This window comes from Ochlerotatus camptorhynchus, unplaced genomic scaffold, assembly GCF_037179485.1.
Source record: "Ochlerotatus camptorhynchus isolate MF236.1 unplaced genomic scaffold, CSIRO-AGI_Acam_v1.1 ptg000498l, whole genome shotgun sequence".
NCBI classification, from domain to species: Eukaryota; Metazoa; Arthropoda; class Insecta; order Diptera; family Culicidae; genus Ochlerotatus; species Ochlerotatus camptorhynchus.
Window position 1 is genome coordinate 426,734 of NW_027040983.1, and position 22,945 is coordinate 449,678.

General features: G+C 43.3%; 3 protein-coding genes and 1 pseudogene across 5 annotated transcripts in view; 2 read left to right on the forward strand and 2 right to left on the reverse strand.

Moving 5' to 3' along the window:
- LOC135712628 (zinc finger C2HC domain-containing protein 1C) overlaps window positions 1-11,010 on the forward strand; it is a 175,256-nt gene extending 164,246 nt beyond the window's left edge. For all 3 annotated transcript variants that reach the window (XM_065235581.1, XM_065235582.1, XM_065235583.1), the window contains 2 exons: window positions 9,619-9,899; window positions 9,969-11,010. In XM_065235581.1, coding sequence (XP_065091653.1) covers window positions 9,619-9,899; window positions 9,969-10,601 — 914 coding nt within the window. In that variant the 3' untranslated portion in view covers window positions 10,602-11,010. The remainder of the gene's footprint in view (window positions 1-9,618; window positions 9,900-9,968) is intronic.
- Window positions 5,939-7,010, reverse strand: LOC135712641 (uncharacterized; annotated as a pseudogene).
- Window positions 11,011-11,095: 85 nt separating the features above from the next.
- On the reverse strand, window positions 11,096-13,544 carry Hpr1 (THO complex 1-like protein Hpr1). Its single transcript, XM_065235576.1, has 4 exons — window positions 13,436-13,544; window positions 12,689-13,366; window positions 11,619-12,623; window positions 11,096-11,522 (listed from the first exon to the last, which is right to left on the reverse strand). Exons 1-4 carry the CDS (start codon window positions 13,475-13,477, stop codon window positions 11,157-11,159), a joined length of 2,091 nt encoding a protein of 696 aa, XP_065091648.1. The 5' UTR covers window positions 13,478-13,544; the 3' UTR covers window positions 11,096-11,156.
- Window positions 13,545-20,419: 6,875 nt separating this feature from the next.
- LOC135712630 (dipeptidase 3) lies at window positions 20,420-22,778 on the forward strand. Its single transcript, XM_065235586.1, has 4 exons — window positions 20,420-21,414; window positions 21,474-21,649; window positions 21,707-21,956; window positions 22,024-22,778. Exons 1-4 carry the CDS (start codon window positions 20,608-20,610, stop codon window positions 22,117-22,119), a joined length of 1,329 nt encoding a protein of 442 aa, XP_065091658.1. The 5' UTR covers window positions 20,420-20,607; the 3' UTR covers window positions 22,120-22,778.
- The last annotated feature ends 167 nt before the right edge of the window (window positions 22,779-22,945 follow it).

A 22,945-nucleotide genomic window follows, 5' to 3' on the forward strand; every position in this document is an offset into this window, starting at 1 on the left:
CATTTGATGCTGTGTTGGAAGTCGCCTGTACTGCTAACCTATCTGCAAACTCATTACCCTGAATCCCTACGTTGCTGGGGATCCACTGAATGCTAACCGTTTTTCCGAATTCCTCTAATCGCTGTCTTATTACCAGGATGTCTCTTACTATGTGGTTTGTTCTGCATTTTTCTTTGTTTTTCAGGGCCTCACATGCACTTTTCGAATCCGTGATGATGACCACTTCCTGATAGTCTTTGCTCTCGGCTATTGATATTGCTTCGCGAATTGCTATCAATTCCGCGTTCATTATGCTGGTGTTGACGTTGATCTATACTGCTTTGTAGAGTTTTTCCGTCCAGTCTACTGCCGCGATCGCTGTCCCGTTGATATTCTTGGATGCATCCGTGAATATTTTCTTGACCTTGCCGTACGTTGTTTGCAGAAGCTCGTTTGCTGCTCCTCTCCATTGTTCTGGGCTGATATTGTCTTTTTTGTTGTCCACTCCTGGTATCCCTGTCTTCACCCACACCGATTTGTTTTCCAGCTGACGAATTATTTGCCGGACGTTCCCCGGATTGGTTGATAGCTGTTGGATAACCTCACAGTGCTCGCATGCCAGGTCTGAGATGAAGGAGCCGTTGCTGTTTTTGTTATTCAATGCCTCTGCTGTAAATTTCCTGTTGGGGTTCGTGACGTTTGACGTCCTAATTGTTTCCTTCAGTGCTAACCATTCTAGTCTGTTTTCCATCGGTAATTGCCCACAGTCTGCCAACATTACATTTACCGGTGTGCTTTTTAGATATCTCATCGCTACTCTCACAAAGGAATTTTGCACAGTCTCTACTTTTTGCCTATTCGTTTTAGCCGCGTTCCCATATATTGAAGCCCCGTATTCTATTTTCGATCTTACTAATGCATTGCCAATTTTTAGCATCGTTTCTGGGTTAGCTGGACTCCTTTTTCCACTTATCATCTTGAGCATATTTATGCTCTTGCTTGCTTTGTTGGATACTGTCTCTATATGTTTTCTGTGAGTTAGTCCTCGATCTACCGTATAGCCCAAGTATCTGTGGGTGTTGGCAAGTTCGACTTTTTCTCCGCAAACTTTTATATTTATGTTTTCGTCCTTGATTTTGCTGAAATTGATCGCAGCGCATTTTGTAGGATTTACCGATAGGTTTGTTTTGGCTAGTTTTGTTGTTAGCTTTTGCAGGAATCTATTTGCTCTACCAATTATTTCCGGAACATCTCCTGAAACGAATACCGTGAAGTCATCTGCGAACTGGACTAATACCACTCCTTCCTCTTCAATTTTGTGAAGTTCAGCTGTATAGATGTTAAACAGCAACGGCGATAGTGGGCATCCTTGGGGGAGGCCGCTGTTTACTGTTATTGACACCGTGGCTTCTGGGGACAGAATATTAAGCTGTCACTCCTTCAGATACTCGAATATCTATTCGAAAGCTTTGGTTGGTATTTTTTCCTGTGCTAGTGTTGCTAGTAGGGTCTGGCAGTTCACCGAGTCAAATGCCTTGTCCAGATCTAGGAATACCGCTAAGGCATACTGTTTGGCCTGTTTGGCTTCCTTCACCGAGTTGATTACATGATTTACACAGCTTATTGCCGAGTAGTTCTTACGAAAACCGAAGGAGAGCCTTGGAAATATGTTGTTTTCCTCCGCGTTTTTGTATAGTCGGTCCTTTACTATAGTGTTTATTGTCTTCAGGAGCACTTTCATTAGAACGATCCCTCGTTTTGCTGCTACATCATTTTTGTCCTTGTTTGGCTTTTGGATTAAAACTAGTTTGTTTTGTCTCCATCTAACCGGTATGTTGTTGGTTGTCCAGACTCGATCCAGCTGTGTGCAAACTTCCATTAGGATTTCCCATCTTAATCCTTTCAGGATGTGGTACGAGATGTAGTCCATGCCTGCCGCCGAGTGGTCCTTCTTGCCCTTGAGAACTCGCATGAATTCCGAGAACTGGAGTGGTGCTTCAACTTCCTCGTCCGTACTCAGTCCTAAGGTAAGTTTAGGAGTGTTCAGTTCCGTCTTTTTTTATTCGTAGTTCATCCCTATGAACTTCTCTGCAATCTCTTTAGACGGGTTCGTGTCCGCCCCTCTTTTGTTGCCTGTTAAAGCCGTATCTAGACCTCTGATGATGTTCCATATCTGTTTAGCCGGCGTCGATTCGTCGATTTTCTCCTTTAGTTCCGTGTCGTGCTTCCTTTTCTCCTTTCTTACTTGAACACCGCCCTTGCCTTCTGCATTTTAAGTTGGTTTTCCAGCGTATTGTTCCGGTTGTAGATTCTCAGTTGTTCCCTCTTTTCGTTGTACGCTGATTGTATGTCCTGGTTCCACCATCGCTTAAGATAGTTCGCTTTCTTTTTTGTTATGGTATAGCTGGCTTTTCTAATGTTTTCTTCGAAAACATCCTGCATTTCTTCGGAATTGTATAGAAATTGGGGTTGTATACTGTTTAGGAGCTCCATTGCCTTCTTTTTGTTCACCTTGGTTCGCTTTCCGGGCACTGTAGGTACGTCTAGTTGCTGGTCCATTACTATGCTCATGTGACAGCTTCCAAACTCCTCTTCTACTACTTGCCATTCCGTGATGCTCGCTATGTATCCAGAAGCCATCGAGAGATCGATCGCCGTTGGTTCTGCGTTTATGCGTGGGATCGTAGTTGGTCTTCCGTCGTTGAGCAGCACCATTTTCGATGCTACAACCTCTTCAGCTATCGCCTTGCCTTTTACACATGGCTTTGCCCCGCTCTTCCATATTGGATGTCTGGCGTTGAAGTCACCAGTAAGGATGACTTCACCATCTAGACCTGTGTGTGTGTGTGTGTATTCCCTCTAACCCCCACTGGCCGGCAGTGTTATTATGGAAGAACTCTCTCTACAATGTCGCATTTATATGGTCATTGTAGACAGCTTTAGTCCGGGAGTTAGAAGGTGATAGCTCTATTGCAGATCCAGCAACCCATTTCAGAATGTCTGGAGAGTCACGCCCATTCCGAGGTTACTTTCACTCACAATAAGCCCCGCATGTATGCATCACCGTTATCAAATAGATCACACTTCCAGGTTCGAAAATATTCTTTTCAACCCTGGCATGTATTTAGTGTAATTTTGATATTTTTTTTTTAATAAATGGAAAGCTCTCACCATATTCTGCTCTTCCGCCGTCATTATTTGCTTCTTTTGGAATCCCTTGGACTTTTTCTCAAACGCTTCGTATTTAATTCCGTGCTTCACCGGCAATTTCTTTCCGTAGACCGTCCTTGGTTGGTTGGTTCTAATATGATTCCGCCTTTTTTGGTCGGTTTGATGTCCACCATATGTTATTGAATTGCCATGGTGATCTGGAACGAGGCTCACGTCCAAAGTCACTGGTCCATCGAGCACTCCGTTTGCGAAAGGAGAATGAAAGAAATACGAAAGGGATCAGTTTCAAGAAGTGACAGTTTCATCAGATTCCCCAACTAACTATACTCAAGCAAAGTAAGAATATACAAGCTATATTGCGACTATATGGTTACTTGGGTACTCATATGGCCGTCAGAATGGTTCATCGGTTGCGAAGTGAGATGACTTCACCATCTAGACCTTCGATGAAATTAAAATTTAATTAGGCTCTGATCCGGTGGAATGTACACCGAAAGTATTGTGAAGTTGGTGCTTATACTTTTTGTTTTTATGGCAACCGCTTCTATCGGGTCGAAGTTAGGGAGCTTCACTTCCTCGTATGTTACGTCATCTCTGATGAGAATGGCAACACCTCCGTATCTTTCTTCTCTGCATTTTTTGACGATGCTGAATCCTTTTATTCTATAGTTTTCCGTTGGCTTGATCCATATCTCCTGCAGGCTTGCAATGTGCACTTTTTCTCTATTCAGGAAGACCGCTAGTTCTTCTCGTGTTTCGGTGGGCCTTAATGATTGTACGTTGGATTGCATGATCTTGAAATTATCCATCATTGTGTGTTAGGGGCTCTTCTGTTTCCTTGTTGGGCGATTCCGTACACTCCGCTAGATCTTCCATGAATTCTTGAATGATTTCGTTCAGTGTGGAACTTATCCTTATTAGTATTTCCGCCAGGTTGACTTCCGAGGCTGCCTGTCCAACCACCTCTGCGTTGATTGCTGATTGCAGTCTCATCAGCTTTCTGACTAGATTCAGGTTTCTCCAGAAATGCTTCAGCTCCATCATCGTCCTTTCCAAAACTGTTGCTTTGTGTGGGTTTTCTGTGAACTGTCGTTGGTGTTGCTTTTCCTTTACTTTATCTGCGTAAGTTCCTTGTTTGTCGCCTGGCTTCGTTTGCTGTGGTGTTCTGCTGTTTTTTTCAGGGTGGCCAGTGAATTTTCATTTGGAAAATCCCGGTTTTTTCCCGGTTTTTCCGGTTCAAATCTTAAAAATTCCCGGTTGTTAATATGCAACAAAAAAAACAAAATTTACTGATAGGATAAAAAAAATGTGATTTAAGAAGATTCCCAAGATTCTGGAGCTTTGAAATTTGTGTAGAGTCTGAAACTAGAACTTTTCTTCAAAATTTGTGATTAATAACATGCTTCGTGATGCAAGATTTGGAGAAACAATAATTAAAATGTGAAATTTTGAATTTTTTCCAAGATCACAGATTTATAAAAAAAAAAACATCATACTTATGAGTCGTGGAGTCATAATGGTCACGCTCTGAGACTTGGAAGCATTTTAAGGGTAATAACAAATTACATAGCAATCTGTAGAATCTGGCGGACAAACCCTGGAATTTTTAGTAAAATTTAAAAGAATTCAAAGTGTTGATTAAAAACAAATATTGAGAAGGATTCCCACACAGTTTTCGAAGGAGAAGAGCAGATTTCCAGAATTATTCTTACATGAAATCCATAGAAATTGTTAGATGAATTTGGAAGGATTTCTTTGGAGAAGAATGCAAGTTCTAAATTAAACTGTTAGGTTTTTTTTTTTAATTCTTTATTTAAGAGATTTTTAGCCTTAGGCTAGTTCATCTCTAAAGTTAAACTGTTAGGTAATTTTAGTAGATTTAAAAAAGAATTAAGAAAATAAAAATAAAACATTGCAGAAAATTCCTACGTGGTTCTGATGAGATTTGTATGGGCATCGTGAGGAACATGACAGATGAATTTTAAGAAGAATTCCAAGAGAATTATGATCGGAATTCAACAAGAAACAGAGTTCTTAAAATGTTCTGGCAATAATTTCAACCCTAGTGCGAATGATTCATCACATAACCCAAACAAAATTGATTCCAAAAAATTTGCTGATAATTAGAAAGAAATTCTTCAAAATACTCCAAGGGGTTTATAAATCAATTTTCGAAAGATTTCTTTTGTTTTGAATAGAGTTAAAAGAAATGTTTGAAAAGATTTTTTAAGGAATCAAAGTCTCCGGATAGGCGGGAACGGGAATTATATGAAGGATTCCAATAAATTCTTAGAAGGGGTTGGAAGAAAATTCCTAAAAGAATTCAACAGTAATTATTACGCGGAGTGTTTTCTGGTTTATTTCAGAACAATTTCAAGATAATTCAGAGCAGAATTCCAAGTTAATTCTGGAATTCATCATGAGAATTTTGAACAACGAAAAATTAAAACCCCGGAGAAGAATAATTCAGTTTCGGTTTTTACAAATATTTGTTTCCAAACTCCAGCATCTTCAATATTTTCTTTAGAGGACCATGCACTTTACATCTGAAATTGAAACGACAAAAATCAATTTGCAATATTGCTGAGTGATTAAATTCTAAAAACAATAAGACGGTATACTGAAGAAAATTATGCAACAAATAGAGCAAGACATTCATTTGCTAAAGGATCACTCTGTTTTAATGGTTTATTCTGAAATTCTGATGTAAAAATTTGTTCCTATGATATGGTTAATTTATTTTCCCGGTTCTCTTGCAGAATTCACGGGTTTTTCCCGGTTTTCCCGGTTACTTTCCAAATTCCCGGATATTTCCCGGTATTCCCGGATTTCCCGGTTTGCTGGCCACCCTGATTTTTTTCCACACGAACTTGTATTGACTGCTGTTTGCGTTTCTCTGCGAGCGACACTGCTCGTCTCGCTGCTCACCCATATCTGGAAATTCCTCGTCGAAATTCGACAGCAAGTCGAACTGATTAGCCTGTCTCCATTTCTCGTTTGCTTCCTTGTACGTCAATTTTTCCAACTGCATTCCCGCGTTGATTTGTACCTGTTTTTCCTTCTCTGGGCACTTGCTATCCGTCGGACTGTGCGGACCTCCGCAATTGATGCATGCTTTCTGCCTGCAGTTGTCGTCTTCGTGTTGAACGCCGCATTCCTTAAATTTTGTTGTCCTCCAGCATTTTTCTCTCTGGGGTCCAAATCCCCAACAGTTTGAGCATTGCTTCACCGGGAACAGGTAGAGTTCAATCTTGAACCTGCATCCGTATAGCGACACGCTGTCTGGTAGTTGCTTTCCTCGGAAGATGATTTTGACGTTTTCCGTATCCGTTAGCTTCTTGTTCCTATCCATTTTCTTCATCCTTTCCACTTTGATGATTTCGCCCTCCGACAACAGATCTTCCATCAATTCTTGCTCGCTGTAATCTCTCGGTATTCCTTTAGCCAAACCCACTGTCTGCCTGAGGATTATCGGGACGTAGCACTTCCATGTTGATCTCCATTAGTTTTTTGGCTTCCTGTGGTGCTCCGAACGATACCTTGAATCGAAACCTGCCAATCGCCGTGATATCGGTGTAGGTTTTGATTCCCTTACTGGATAGGGCTTTACCCACACTGACTGGGTGTCTGATGGTAGTTTTCTCGTAGTCCCATGGCTCCAGGTACACCGTGTCGTTTTGTTGGTTATCCTGCTGGTTGCTGCTGTTTCCTGGGTTTTTTCCGTGTTCTGTTGCTTTGGATGTTCCTCCTCCTTTCGATACCGTTGGACCTTGTCCTCTTTTGGCCTTCGCCGTTGCCGTCATTTTCACCTCCTTATTCTTGTAGTGCTTCCTTGTTTCAATTTGCGATTTCGTGCTCATTTTCTTTCACTTGCATTCTTTGCGGATTGCTTTTTGATTTTTCTTTCGTCTTTTATCTTCTACTTTTCTTCGTTTAATTGCTATCTTCTCTTCACTTAAATCCTAATGCCACTTCACTTAATTTATATTTTTTCTTCTCTATGTATTTCTTGAATGATTCTTATTGCCCCGTGACACCTTACGGAATCAAACTCTTCACCGACACTTAACTTTTTCTAGGTTATAGCTAGTTTTTCTGCTTCTCTTTTAGAAACCACCGCCGCACTTTTGATCGGCCGGTTCGGCCATCTGGCCCTCCATCACACCGGAACCACTCGACCTCCTTGCAATCCGTTCCACTTAAACTTTCTGGTCGAAAATCAGCTGTTCACACACTTTTTCTGCCACTAAATCGATTTTTTTATCCAAACAAAATCAAAAAACGACCGCACGTGAAGGTTAATTTTCGAACTGATTTAATAACGTTTTCTTTTAGGGGACAGATTCTGACATTACGGATCAAAGCATATAAGAAATTGCAAAAACAAGGTAGTGTTATTTTCTTCCCTGTAGCACAAAGTGCGAGGGGCGAACAGTGGTTATTCTACTCCCACAGATTGCATCGCAAACTTTCCGAAACTCGGCATCATTTTCTGAGTGTTGGATAACTTCTGTCATTGACATCGCGGACGGTAAGGCAATTTCGATCGTGGCACATAGTTCACTTTCACAGCCGTCGGCTGTGCTAATCGTCCGGCTAACGGTCCGGCTATGTTGCTTTTCCCAGGAGCATACACCAGCTTAAAACGATATCCCTGTAGTTGCAGAACCCATCTTTGCTGTCGTGCTGTCGGTGGTGAATATTCTCACCTGCGGCTTATATGATCGGTGATCACAGTGAAATCTTTTCCTCTCAAGTACATTTCGGAACGTCCGATTCCCCAGTAGATCGCCATCGCTTCTTTGTCTAACACCGAATACTTCTGCTCCGTTCTTGACAAACTCTTACTGGCATAACTGATCACTCGTCGTTTGTCATTGTCGCTTTGCAGTAGCACCGCCCTAAGATCTGTCCCACTTGCATCAACAACTAATGTGGTATTACTGTTGCCATTGTAGAATCCGAGATGCCGCGGGTTGGACAGAGCATCCTTAATCTCGACGAATGATTTGTTCGCTTCCTTAGTCCATTGGAAGTGAACTCCTTTTTGTACTATTGCACGCAGCGGTGCACTGATAGTGGATAGATGAGGGATGAATTTTCCCACATAGTTAGCGAGCCCTAAAAAGCTGCGCATCTCTTCTGCTGTTTCTGGACGTTGGCAAGATACCATCCTCAGATAGCTCGTGTCCTAGAAACGTCACTCTCTTTTGTCCCCACTGACACTTTTCTTCGTTCACGCGGTTAATCCATGATCTCTTAGTCGCATTCTTACCGCAGCTTCGGCCATGCTTGGTTTTCGTACGCCGAGAAACTAAAATGTCGTCGATGCACAACTCCTTCCAAGCCCTTAAGGATCTTCTCACGCTCTCGCTGGAAAATCTCAGCGGCGCAATTCATTCCAAACATTAACCTTTGGAAACGGAAGTACCCCTTAGAGGTGATGAATGTTGTGATATGTCGTTGTGGAATGATCGTTGTATTTGCCTTGCGCATGTCCACGCATAAACGCACCCGACGCCCTCCGTCTTATCATAGAGGTGCTGTTATAGATCGCATAAAGCCAGTTTTCGTTTGCGATCAAGGTATTAGTGAGCATCCGTAACCAGCTTCGCAAAATTACACCATCAGGACACAGGGACAGGTTCCTCGTGTAATTGAGGGGGGGACTATGTGGTGCACACTGCCAACACTCGATAGCAGTAAGCACCTGTATACAACCGAAGACAACAAATAGAGAAGACTGGCAACTCTTCCATTTTCTCATACGAACGCTATGAGTCAGGTACAATCGCGTCATCTGCCGCCCAAAGGTAAATGCTTCGAACGAATTTGATAGCAAAGATTACATCCTCAGAAGAAAGGTTTGTGTATTTGCTCATTTTTCTATGTGTTGCTTCCACCTTCACTCAAGAGCAGCGCTATTGTATCTGTCGCTTGGATTCTGGCAAAGTTGCCTGTCTTCTTGATATGATGTCTTCCATACAACCCTACATAAAAAAGTGACCATATTGTTATGAGTCAGTTAGTTTTTGTCAATGGAGAAATAAACATGTTGAAATGTTACAAACGCTTTGTCTTTATTATATCGCGGATTTCTCCTTGAGTTTCGCACAAGCCCAAGTGATAGCTGAAGGTTGCAAAGTTCCAGAAATTTTCGTAACATTCGGCTAAAACTAAAAATTTGCGGAGAAATATTATTCAACGACACTAAAAGTATTGAGGGTTTCCTGGAACAATTTCGAGCGTTTTGCAATCTGAAGTGATGTATCAGAGGAAATCATTTTTGAAAATTGTATTTACTCCTTAGTCACTAGGATATGCAAGCTATTCTGGAGTGAAACTCAAGCAACCTCAAATAGCTGTATTGAAATGAAACGACGAGCTAAAACAAAAATGTCCTTCCTCTTGTGTCTCCAAAATTCCACATCTTGCAACTACTCACCCGTCTTGATCTCCCTCTTTCAGACACAATCTCCTTCGACGAAGACCTCACGATGACTCCATCGCCCATCGCTCGGAAGCTCTCGAACGTCGGTAAACTCAACGGTCAACAGCAGAACGTGAACAGCCTCAAGCTGAAACCGGTCCCGGGAAGAACTCCCTCAACGACGACGACCGCAGCAGCAAAATCCGCTCCCAAGAAGACCTCCGCAGCTGGAGGGGCAGCAGCAGCACAATCATCCCCATCCAGTAGCCCCTCACCAACGGCGAGCCCTCGATCCAACTCCCAAGCCAACTCCGCCAAAGTAGGCTTTACACTCGAAAGCTTCGTTCCAACTGTCAGTTCTAATTTTCATTCCATCTATTTTCCGCAGTCTGCAGCATCCCGTGCATCAACCGGCGGCAAGTCAGCAATGGCGACCACCAGTGCCATCAGTCGGAAGCCATCAGCCACTTCGGCCCCTAGTCCCCCGATTCCGGATGGTCCCGTACCGGATGGTCTCGCTCGGTGCACCATCTGCGGACGGAACTTCGCCGAAGACCGAATCGCCAAGCATCGGGAAATTTGCCAAAAGACCAAGACCAAGAAGCGTAAGGTCTACGACACGACCAAACACCGAGTGCTGGGAACCGATGCGGAGAATTATGTCCTCAAGAAGAAGGTTGGCGCTGGCGCGAGTAAGAAATCCATTTCCGGAGGTTCCACGGCGAAGGCTGCTACCGCTGCCTCTGCCGCCGCGGCCGATGCTAAAAAGAGTGACTGGCGCCGGAAGCACGAGGAATTCATCCAAACCATCCGGGCGGCCAAGGAGCTGAAAGCCTACCTGGCCAAGGGCGGCAAGCTTTCCGACTTGCCCCCGCCACCGCCCTCGGAGAATCCTGACTACGTGCAGTGTCCGCACTGCTCTCGCCGTTTCAACCGGTCCGCTGCCGAACGACACATTCCCAAGTGCGCCACCATGATGCACAACAAACCGAAACCGACCGCGAAAGCGAAGCGATTCTAACTCATCTAACTAACAGAACTGCTGCATTGCATTGGGTATTTTTAATCCCTCAGACGAGAATGTATTTAATAATTATTATTTTTTTTAATCCGACAGAAATGCAACTCTTGTATTAATTGCATACCAATTTCTAACACTTTGAAAATGAAACGAAAATCAAAATCATTAAACCATCATATTTAATGCTCGCATTTTACCCAATTAAATAAACGAAGAGACCTAACACCGCAGAGACAAAAAGTAACAATTATTAATAAATCGACCGTGTCGCGACGATTGCCTTAATGATTGCAAAAAAAGAAAAAAATGCGAAACACACGGAAATCGAAATCGAACCGTTTGTGGCTGTGCACGACCAGTGAAAAAAATAAATAAATAAACCATATGTACGAAAGCTTAGCTCCTATTGAGTCCATGATTACACTTCGAAAACGATCCCTACCTTCAAGGATGTGATATTCCGACGGCACGCACTTTCCCGTTCAAACTTAGGATACTTTCCATGATTGATCTATTCTCTAGAGTTAAATCTTATAAGCGAAAGAAAAATCCGACTTACTCATCCGACACTTCCTCCACCTTGTCGTCGCTCAGGGCGGCAATCATCTGCTTGACCGCGTCGGCTGCCGTCAGCATCTCCAGCCCCTCCAGGATGTAGGCCAACTGATCCAGGCTGGCGTCCATGTCGTCTTCGAACCACACCTGCAGCAGATGGCGGCACTGATCGCCGACGGTGGCATTTTCCGACTCGAAGTACTGGATTTCGTCCCCGTTGTAGCCGAGCTTGGTGGCGAGCTTCTTCCAGTCCTTACCGATGCTCGGGGCCAGTTCGGCCATCTGCTCCTTGGTGACGGTGATGGTTCTGTGGGTGTTCTTGTCCTCCGGTGTGAGCTGTTCCGTCTTCAGCAGTTCCGAGTCCATCTGGGAGAATGGTTAGAAAAAGTTTAATGCGTTGATTAGCTACCATCGAATCCAACCACCAATTTGTGGCCCATGGTGTCAAACCCAAACACTCACCTGATCCGTTTCCTCCTCGCCGACGAAGCTCTCGCCTTCCGCTTCGTTCTGTTCGTTCTCGTTCTGCGACGGAACATCCTCCAGCACCACCTGCTGTTTGATGTCCACCTTGTCCTTCTGGATCTTCTTCCTCACACTCTCCAGATAGTCGGCTACCTTGTAGGACGGGCTGTTGAAGAGCGTGAAAAAGTGCGGTGACTGGCGGGCCAACAGACGCAACGCCCGCCACTCGAACGACGGGTCTTGCTTCTCCTTCGAACCGTCCAGATAGGCCTCCAGCGAGGGTAAAAAGTTCCGATCCTCTCCCTTGCAGGCCTGCAAATTGTCCGGACAGGTATTCCACAGCCGCGTCAGTTCCGGATTTCCCATGAAGAATTTGCCCTGCTTGGTCGAATCTCGTATCAGGTCACCGAGCGGGCGACGGGTGCGCTTCTGCGGTAGACGAACCGGAGGCGATGCGTCTTCGCCGCTGCCAGAAGCTGAAGCAGTAGCTGCTGCTGCAGCTGCTGCAGCAGCAACAGCAGCAGCCGTTCCACCTGCTTCCGGACGTTTGAATTCCTTACATCCTTCGTTCTTCCAGCTGTTCCAGAGCTCCTCGCGTGCAAGCATATGCCGCACGGACTCGGCAAACTTCTTCCCATTGGGCGGGGACTCGTCAATCAATCTGTATACAGTGGTTTCCGTTTCCCGCAGCCAATCGATCTGAACCTGTGTCAGGAGATGATTGTCCGCTTTGAATTTGACGGTCGAATTGAGATACTGAAAAAGGATCAGTAGCTGCACCAGCACCGATCGCCGAAAGTTGGAATCTGACAATTGCAACGAGAGCAGCTTCGGATTGGTTAGGAACTTGGCGAAAAAGTGTCCCGAATCGCGAATTTGCTCCTCCGGTGGGATGTCCATTGCAGTGGGACCGGATCTGCTGCCTACATTGCTACTACTGCTGGAAGATCGAGGCTCTTCCAACTTGAAACTACTGAACGCGGACAATACGCTTCCAGCATGCTGAAATCGAGCAGAAATCATTTCAAATAGTACAAACAAATTAAGAATACGACTCTCAAACTCACCGCCGCAAACGTCTTCCACTGCACCTTGTTGTAGCATTGATTCGGATTCCGGAAAAAGTCCTGCAAAGCCCAGAACTTGCAGTACAAGTTGTAATCAATCTTCAGCTGATTGCCGGATCCGTTTTCCTCCGAACTATCCAACTGATCGCCCATTTCGCTTCCCTCCACGCCATATTCCGTAATGTTCTCCAGATTGAACTCCGAAATGATGTTCAACCCGGACCGCTCGCTAAACGGAAAGAACTTGGCCAAAAAGAGCAAAATGCGCCCGCAGAAAACCGTATTCTGCGACCGGGACAGCCTTCGCAGCAAATCGTTGCACATCCGCAGCAGATTGTGCTTGCAAGCCGTGAAAAACAACTCCTCCTTCCAGGTGGCCACATTATTCTCCACGTAGGTAAAAATCTGCTCGCACTTGTCCAGTGTGACGGCATCGAAAATATCCCCCAGCAGCACGACCGGAATCGTCGCCGAGGTCATCTCCAACCGGCAGGCGGCAACGGCGAAATTAATAAACCCCTCAATCGCCGGGATGTCGTCCGTTTTCGTCAGCAGCAAGTTCCGGAAGGCCTGATGCAGAGCGGCTTTCCTGTCATAGTCGCTGGAACCCTTCTGGCCGTCGTACTCCACCTTCAGCTGATCGATGTCGTCCACTTTGTACGAACTGTTCAGAGTGTCCTGTGGAGGAAGGAAATTTTTGATCGCGAAATGCCTAGGAAAATACCATCGCACAGCGAGCAATCTTACCGTGAACAGCTTCAGCAACGATATGAAATTAGGCGTCGCCATTTTGCCACACGTTTCGAGTCGAAATTATCAAAAAAATTGGAAATAATCTAGAAATTTTGCCTAAATGAACGCGCGATCAACGCCGCTTCGCGATATTCACAATAAACAAACTGCTGTCATTAACAGAGATCGGGGAGGCCGTGAAGCGCGTGAAGCACGGACGCCGCATTAGCCCTTATTTTTCTGGTGTGAGCAGCGCTGCCATTTATACAGATTTATCTGTATTATACAGATTTTTTAATCTTAATACAGACCCGATACAGAATACAGATTTATCACAGATTTTTAAATTACAATACAGATTTATACAGATTTTTATAAAATGCTTGAGAAAAAAAAAAATCTATATCAAAATAAGTTATCAAGCAGTTCTCACTAATACCAATATATGTTATAATTTTGATATTCTTCGCATATCTTTTAGCTCTCATTTTTGTTCTGTTAGCCATCAACTCCATCAAAATGAAATTAATTTGAGTTATCAGGAATAATGAAAACAACATAATTCTTGTTTTCATTTTGTTCTCACCCTCTGCTCGGGAACCTATCAAATTTCCATCGACAATTAATCATGTTATTGTGTTTTTGACAGCATTCACAACCAGAGGACCAACCGCTTTCGGATGCATATGGAGCTGGTAGTAAACGATTTGAGATTGTATGGGGATTTACAGTATTAATTGAATATTTCCAATATAAGCATGTGTGTTAAATACAAGAAAAGTGCCCGAGCACATTAAAATGGTACAAATACAAGTACTCGTAAACATTTTACTTGCATTGAAAATGTATTTCGTAAGAAATTGCGGATTTTCTGATATTCTCCATACTGCAAAAATGATTTTACCAGCACTGGCGGGGCGACATCTCTCGACTTTTCGGTGTAACTACCACACAAATGATGTAATTAATTGTATTTATCTATATTAAAAATATCAAATAGTAATGAACTCGTGCACTTTTTTGCATTTAAAACTGCTTATCAGGAAGATAATGAATAGAAACTAAAATCTCCATACATTTTCAAACGGCTTCATATCACTCTTATAAATAAGTACGGACGATATCACAAATGGCGCAATCATATCCCGTATGGTTAGTACGATAGCCCGAATAGGTGGTTAAGCACTTTTTATGGTTATTTTGTATGCACTGTATTTGTAAAACAACAAAACATGATTAATTAAGAAAAAAATCGTCAATACAGAAAATACAGATTTTTTAATAGAGTGGATACAGATTTTTTATAAAACCACCTGGCAGCTCTGGGTGTGAGCCGAGGAGCAGGGTTGCCAAATTTAAATCTGTTTTCTCGCATAAAAAAATCCCATCGTCATTTTTTTTTTTGCAGATAATCTGCGATGATATCTGTTCTTATAAACGGGTACCACACACAAACGATATTATAGATGGTGCGACCATACCACATAGTGGTTAAGTGCCTTTTATGGTTATTGCCAGGTGAATGTATAATCACAGAGAACAGACGTCCAACTTCTACTAGAAACTTGTGTAAAAAATAAGTGGGAACGTCGTCGTTACGTAGCGCTAACATCTCCTGATTTCCTCTATAAATTTTCCACTTTCGACCAATTTGGCGTTAGTATCGATAAATTTTCTGTTGAAAATTGCCACTTGGCGCTACCAGCCCTTAGTGTCTAGTGTAAATTGTGCAACGGCAGCGCCATCAGGTTGCCAAAGAGGGGTTTTAAGTGGGGAAGTCGCCGTTAGTGGAATAGGAATCTTTACACTAGTTTTTAGAGAAATCTTGTTCGAGCCTCAACGTCTGTTCTCTGTGGTATAATTTATAAAGTAAATCTAGAAGTAAATCAAGCGTAATTATTCAAATCGACGTATCTGCTTTTGTAAACAATCTCTACAATCGACAATTTGTATTAACTGCTAACTCACCCACGCAAACAAACACCATCATCAGCTAGGGGAATCTTTCCCGTATTAGCAGGTGTTGTTAGTTTCTGTGAGTGAGCTTGCAGTTGCCACAAATCGTTGATTGAAGTGATTGTTTACAAAATCAGATACGTCGAATTGAATAGTTATGCTCCCTGGCGGCAGTAGCATTGGCACCGACAAACCGACATGAAACTTAAACTTTACTCTCGATCTAGAAACCATAACGGCCGATTCAAATGTGCAGCGATCCCAACAAACATTGGAAGCGGAATAAGAGCCTATTCAGGCAAAAATATGCTTCTTCAGCTAAAAAATAGCTTATTCCGCCCTTAATCAGCACTAATTGTTTGTTGGGATCCCATCTGTCAAAACCATAGAAATGTTTTATCTAGATAAAAATAATTTGTCCGAAATAGATTAGACACAATACATATACAAGTCCTGTGTTTGAGTGCTTTATAATGCCTTCAAAGGTAGACCAGAAACCTAGCTTTTCCTTATGTGAAAAGCATCGGTCTATCAGCGGCCAGAAAGAGTTGGAACCGGTGGGGAGCGTTGTTGGAGACCGACTATGATGAATGTACTGCTTTCGTTTATTTTGTGTGAGTTTCAGCATTATTTGAATTAAGTGTACTAATGCGGTACTAACTGCCTCTTTCTCTTGAGCCCACTCTAGAGCCTTCATTACATATTTAGATCTACAGCTTTCCCCCGAAGAACGCATTACCCACTGAGTTGCACCCACCGCTTTGTCTCGGTGGGTTTTCAACCAAGCGCTTTGATTTTCTGTGAATGACTAGTTCTCCATTGGCACTACTCACATGCAAAAAATCAGACCGACTGGTTGAAACACCGCCGAGAAAAAGCGGTGGGTGCTACTCAGTGGGTAGCTCGTTCTTTGGGGGATAGCTGTATAAGTTAACTCCTGGTCTGAGCTCCTCTTGTATACTCAATTAGAGAATTTTCCTGAAAATACAGTCAAACATCACGTAATGTTGTGAACAACTTCAACGACAGTTGTCCAGCAGTGCTCCCATTTTATTTACAACAATTCAATGCCTACAAGATTGTGCCGAAGGTGTACCGATGGATGTGCCCAAGCTGTGCCGATTCTAATTTCAGCACAATGTGCTGAGAGACTTACCTCTTGAATTTGTCCGAAATAGATTAGACACGAACCGACTCATAAATTTTGTACGCGTGTGGATAAATATTTTCCGCGAACACGGCGGCAGATGTCAGTGTTGTGCTTTGATCAGAAATTTCGTTGCAATTTGCATGATCATTCATGTCGGTTTGTTGGTGGCATTGGTGTTCAGCACGGAAAACAAATCAAGGAAAAACAAGTGAACCATAACCGAAACATTGAAATACTTAAAAAAATTAAGATAAAGTATAATAGTCAACACTTTTCTTCGGGACCTTCTAGTCTTAGGCCGCGGCCAGGGTAGACGCGTTTCGCGATGCGACGCGACCAATTCAAAAGAATCTTATTATTTATTATTATTGCTTTTAGGAAGTGATAAAAATCCCCATATAGAAATTGAGAGAAGTGGGAATAATTCGCTTTCGGTGCATATTCCGAGGCATATTCAGGTCAAAAAAGTGAACGACAACCCTAAAGAAATTAATCAGAGACTTTGTAGTTCAGATTTTTCCCGGGATTTTTTTGTCAAGCAACCTACAATTTAATAAAAATGATTTTTCCCCATACAGTTTTACCTGATTTACAACCAGCTCCCAGAGAACCAAAAAATTCCAATTTGATAGAGAAAATTTGCTCTCACGACCTCAATCTCTCAACATGCCATGTATTTTGTTGACACTCGATTTGTGATTTCCCTTTCACAGATTACAAAATAGAGTACCTGACACTACAAAACATGTCTGGTACCTCTATATATGCATTTGCTTTAACATTTGAAGTCCCTCCTTTTTTACATATTCTGCGCAAAAGATACTTTATGGGGCATTATGCTCCATAAATAAAATTCGGCGGGAAATTCTGTGAGGGGTGAGCTATTTTGTGTGCAGAATGTGTAAAAAAGGAGGGACTTCGAATAATAATCTAAATGCATTTATAGAGGTAGGGTAAACGCTCCTATAGTTGCGGTACGTTAGAAGCGTTAGGTTCCTATAGTTGTGTATGGAGACTCCATACACAACTATAGGAACCTAACGCTTCTAACGTACCGCAACTATAGGAGCGTTTCCCCTACCATACATGTTTTGCACTGCAGTGTCCTCTGTGAACAATTATAGGAAAACAGATTGTGTTTAGTTTCCGATAGATGTCACCGCAAACAATAGCTGTGACATCTGATGGAACATGAATGCATAAGCTTGAAAAAATGATCAATTGATATTTTCACGTCCGGTTGTATTGGTGCGATATGTGAGAGCGTGTTAGTGAATATCCGAAAAAATACATAACAAATCGATGTCAAACTAACTTTGACAGGTCTACTTTCATACATTGTTTAGGTTAGCCAGAGGAAAATAATAAACAACTTTAAACGGCGTTGCTTCCGCTAGTGTGCGTGCGTTAAACGTCACTTATCTCTATGGCACAACTCGGTAAGTGACAACCATCCTCTTTCTTGCGAGGATGCTACCAACAATCAATACGAAACTAACGATTTTAAATTGGCTCACCACTTTAGTAGCCTATTGGTCCCAAGCAAACGATTAACGTACCCTATTCTAGTTGAAATTCTATTACTACACTATGTTTGTTTTGATTCGCTATGAAAGTTTGACAGATAACATCAGGGGTGTGTGGATTCATGCAGAACATGCAGGGGTGAGTGAAATAGCTTGGGACTGCTTGGGACCGTTGTTCTGGTACTGAGTAAGCCAAAAATAATAATGATTTTCTTCGGGACCCAGTGGTCTTAGAGTTACCTCTATGATGCTACCATAGAGGTAACTCTAAGACAAGTAGGTCCCGAAGAAACGTGCTCAACTTTTTGGCTCACCTCTGGTACTATCTTCGGTCCCAAGCTTGTCGAATCACCCCTCGAAACATAGGAAAAACCAATAACCCCTCATTTTATCTGTCAAACTTTCATAGCGAATCAAAACAAACATTGCGTAGTACTAGAATTTCGACTAGAATAGGGTACGTTAATCGTTTGCTTGGGACCAATAGGCTACTAAAGTGGTGAGCCAATTTAAAATCGTTAGTTTTGTATTGATTGTTGATGCTACACTGGTGCTTCCTAAGGCGGTTGAAATTCCCCTGAGAGGGTACATGAAATTCCCCCGAGAGGGTAGATGAAATTAACCCGGGAGGGTAGAAGAAATTCCGTCGAGAAGGTAGAATAAATTCCCCCGAGAGGGTGGATGAAATTCCCCCGAGAAGGTAGAAGAAATTCTTCCGAAAAGGTAGAAGAAATCCCTCCAAGAAGGTAGAAGCAGTTCCCCCGAAGGGTAGAGGAAATTCCCCCGAACAGGTAGATGAAATTCCCCCGAGAGGGTAGATGAAATTCCCCCGAGAGGCGAGGGGGGTGACACATCTAAATCTCAAGTTTAGATGCTCAACAATCTCACACTAGCGAATCAATCTTCGAAAAATCTTCTTTCATTTGTCGCATCTACTTGCATCGCACATCATCTTTTTACAGGAAATCTTCAGAATCGTCGTCAATCTTCTTTCTATCTACTCAGCGTGTGCGCAGCTACCAACAGCAAAACACCATCTTTTCTGCATCGTAGGTAGAGTCGTCCCCCTCGCCGAGAGGTTAGAAGATTCCTCCAAAAAGGTAGAAGAAATTCCTCCGAGAAGGTAGGAAACCTCGGTTCAGTCAAGACATTTATATTTACACACCGACAGACCGACATGAAACTTAAACTTTACTCTTGATCGAGAATCCATAACGGCGGATTCAAATGTGCAGCGATCCCATCTGTCAAAACCATAGAAATTTGTTATCTAGATAAAAATAATTTGCCCGGAATATATTGGACACGAACCAACTCATACATTTTGTATGTGTGTTCGAGGCTAGGATACACATTTTTCGCGAACACGGTGGCAGATGTCAGTTTTGTTCTTTAATCAGAAATTTGATGGTACTTTTTATGGTCATTCATGTCGGTTTGTCGGTGATTTACATTCAGCACCATTAACACCAGATTACTCACACACTCTAGATTTCTAGCTGTCAGTTCCACTGAGAAAAGTCTCTTGTATCACCCAAGGGGGGAGGGTGGCTGTCAAATACGAACAATCGTCGCCTACCTCGCATAACTGGTTGCAAACGTAAACAAGCCAAAAGAAACCTACAGGGTTTGTTTACGTTTGGAACCAATTTCATACAAGAATGATCAGTAGGCTGATTTGACAGCACGTCCTACCCCAGATGCAGAGACGATGCCTAGAAGGATTACGCAGTATTGTTTTGACGGGGATCTGACGACCATGTCCTAATTGATTGATTGATTTCATATGTTCAGCAGCAGGCTGGTTCTTCTCCGGGGCCCATGTCCAGATTTGTATCCTAATCAAAAGTTCGAGTTTCCTATTATTCATGTGCCACTTGCCAGATCAGTCAAAAATCGTCTACAACCGCTGAACAAGAATCTGGGCAAGCAAATAAAAGCAAACAGTAAACATCCTTAAAGGAAAATAAACAATTTCTACATTATACAAAAAAAAATCCGTGTATTATATTGATGCACCAGTCTAATGTTCATTCCATTCAAAATTGTCTACATCCGCTGGAGAAGAATCGGAGCATGAATGAAAATTCAATCAAAAAGTCAGTACCTCTAGTACTTCATTCGTGGTCCTCGTGAACACGTGGTCAAATATCAAATGGCTCAAATGCAAAAAAATGACATCAAACGGATTTAGAAATGATCGCCATTTTCCCGCAATGCAAAATTATCAATTTAAAATAACATTTAAACTATTATCCTGAACAATCCGTTGTTCACGGGTCACACAACGATTGCATTCTTTCCCCCCTATAAAATGAAAACCCGCTTCTGCGCATGTCCGCGGAAAATCTACTGGAAAATCCTTCCGCCCTGTCAATAGAGGAAAAACAGAGGATAATCTGCTTTGTTTACAGCCATCCTGTGTGGCAATTTGTGAAAAGTTTTTCTCACTTGAGTCTGCAAAGCTGAATTCCTCCCCGCCAGAGACCACGGAAGCCGCAATCTCATCGGGCGGCGATAGCAAAGGCCGCGTCCACTACCATTACTACCGCAAGATGAACTCGATGCCGAACCATGCGGACTTTATGGAGCTGGGTACAATCCACCAGCACCAGCCCACCTGCAAGCAGCACTGCTTCGTGTTCACCGAGATTGCGGACATAGATCTACCACCGGAGATCACCAAGTACCCGGAGAAGATCAAGAATGGTAGCATTCACTCGTACAAGAAGGACAGCATGTCGCCACCACCGCCGAAGGTGCCAAACACCAGGCGCTCGAGGAAGATAATCGCTGCGGTTTCTGCGTTGTTGGTTTGCATTGCACTGGCAGCTGGCATCCCGCTGGGACTTCAGCTAAGATCTTCCTCACTGCTGGAAGCTCGATTAGCTTTCATCCGGCGACTTCTGGTGGAGTCACCACTGGTAGAAGGTTACTGGGCACCACAAATGGGCGCGAATTTCAGCAAGAGCTACGCCGAGATCAAGAACAGTATGGTGGGGGCTTTGCTGTGGCCCATTTCAGTTCCCTGTGCCGCGCAATATCTGGACGCCGTACAGCTGACGTTGGAAGGTATCGACGATGCTAGGAGGATGGTTAAGAAAAATCCCGATATGGTTATTGTGGAAAGTGCAGATGCCATGGAGCAAGCCCACACCGATGGTAAGTTGGCGATACTATTTGGGCTGGAAGGTGGCCACACGCTGGGATCGAGTTTGGCCGTGCTTCGTTCGATGTATTCACTTGGTGCTAGATTCGTATCGTTAACTGGGATAGGCTGCACAACTCCATGGGCTAGTGCATCCATTAGAACGGATTTCTTCGATGAAAATCTTCCATCCACGTTGACCAATTTTGGTGAGGTAAGTAGTCTCGTTGAGAGTTGATAACCCACAGAAACAATGGGGATTTATTGTTACAGGTTGTTATTCAGGAAATGAATCGCCTCGGCATGCTGGTCGAGATTTCACGACTCTCCGAACCTGCAATGATGGTGGCGCTGAATGTCGCCAAAGCACCTCTGCTACTGTCAAATGCACTTCCTTCCTCGATGGCTTGTAATGGCTCGACCGCAGCTGTACCGGATCATATAATGAGGTAAGTGAACCGGCTCCCAGGATTTTCCTACGAAACATAATCAACCACTGATTACAGCGCCCTCTCGCAAAACGGAGGAGTTCTCATGTTGAACGTTGAACGATGTGGCGATAAACCGATGACTCTGAAGGACGCCATTACTGCCATCAACTACATTCGGGTAATCGCAGGGGTTGACCACTTGGGACTGAGTGGCTCACCGAAGAACTACCCTCTGCTGCTAGCGGAGTTGGCTCGAGATAGATTGTGGGGCTCGGCTGCAATCAAGAAGTTGGTTGGGGGAAACATTGTTCGAGTACTGAGAGAGGTACGCCGGACGGTGGATTGCATTTTCCTTGAGTTATGTTTTTCAAGCACTAAATTATTTATTCTAGGTTGAAATGAACAAGAATCGTCTTCCCCTGTCTGAAGACTGGATACCGCTTGAGGCTGTCGAAGGGAATGCGTACTGTCGTTATCCGGAAACGTAAATCAGTCACGTATCAAATATCTAACTCTATCGAGTGGCACGCACATTGCATCCGGCGGATCTGATACGATACGATTAATCTGACAGTCTAACAATAGATCTAGCTGTCACTTTGCCGCAACGGATCAAATCTGCCACCATAAAACTGAAAAAAAAAGTTTTTCCAATCGAGCAAAGCAGTGAATTTTGACGGTTCGATAGGGTTCGATTGGAACAATTTTTGACAGACGTTCATACTTTTACTTAGTCTGTATCCCAATTGGTGAGTTAAATTTAACTCGTGGCGTGGTTAAAAGTGACATGGGAAGTTATCGAATAACCGTGCTATCTATAGCCGGGGCCGGTGGTGTAGTAGTAAACGTAAAAGCTTTCTCACCCCAATGGGTCTGCGTTCAATCCCAGCCGAGGTTGGTGGAAGTTTTACTGAGGCATAAAAATCTCTGGTCACGTCTTCGTTCGGAAGGGAAGTAAAACCGTTGGTCCTGGCCCATGTGTTTTGAATGGGTGTGGTAGCTGCCTTCCTGCACATTCCATTACCGTCAATGGATGGCAATCGATGTCTCCGGTGATTGGCACTAGTTTGCGGAACAGAGACCGACGTTAAATAAAAGGAATGAAGAAGAAGAACCTTGATATCCGACCGTGGTTATTTCTGACAGACTAGAATTTGGCTGTTAACCGATCGATCGAAAACACCAGGATTTTCGAACATTGAATATAACTTTAGAATCGTCACTTTTAACAGCGAGTTAAATTTAACTCGGCAATTGGGACACAGCCTTAGAGTAAAGAGCCTGAAAATTCAGACTCTTTACGTTAGAGGACTT

Excerpts from the sequence above, each read along its gene's own strand:
- Hpr1 (XM_065235576.1), bottom strand. The coding sequence starts at position 13,477 with ATGGCGACGCCTAATTTCATATCGTTGCTGAAGCTGTTCACG. Across the intron at positions 13,367-13,435 it reads CGTTGCTGAAGCTGTTCACG|GACACTCTGAACAGTTCGTA; the intron begins GTAAGATTGCTC and ends CTTCCTCCACAG. Across the intron at positions 11,523-11,618 it reads GCGAGGAGGAAACGGATCAG|ATGGACTCGGAACTGCTGAA; the intron begins GTGAGTGTTTGG and ends CCATTCTCCCAG.
- LOC135712630 (XM_065235586.1), top strand. The coding sequence starts at position 20,608 with ATGAACTCGATGCCGAACCATGCGGACTTTATGGAGCTGGGTACAATC. Across the intron at positions 21,415-21,473 it reads CGTTGACCAATTTTGGTGAG|GTTGTTATTCAGGAAATGAA; the intron begins GTAAGTAGTCTC and ends TTATTGTTACAG. Across the intron at positions 21,650-21,706 it reads GTACCGGATCATATAATGAG|CGCCCTCTCGCAAAACGGAG; the intron begins GTAAGTGAACCG and ends CACTGATTACAG.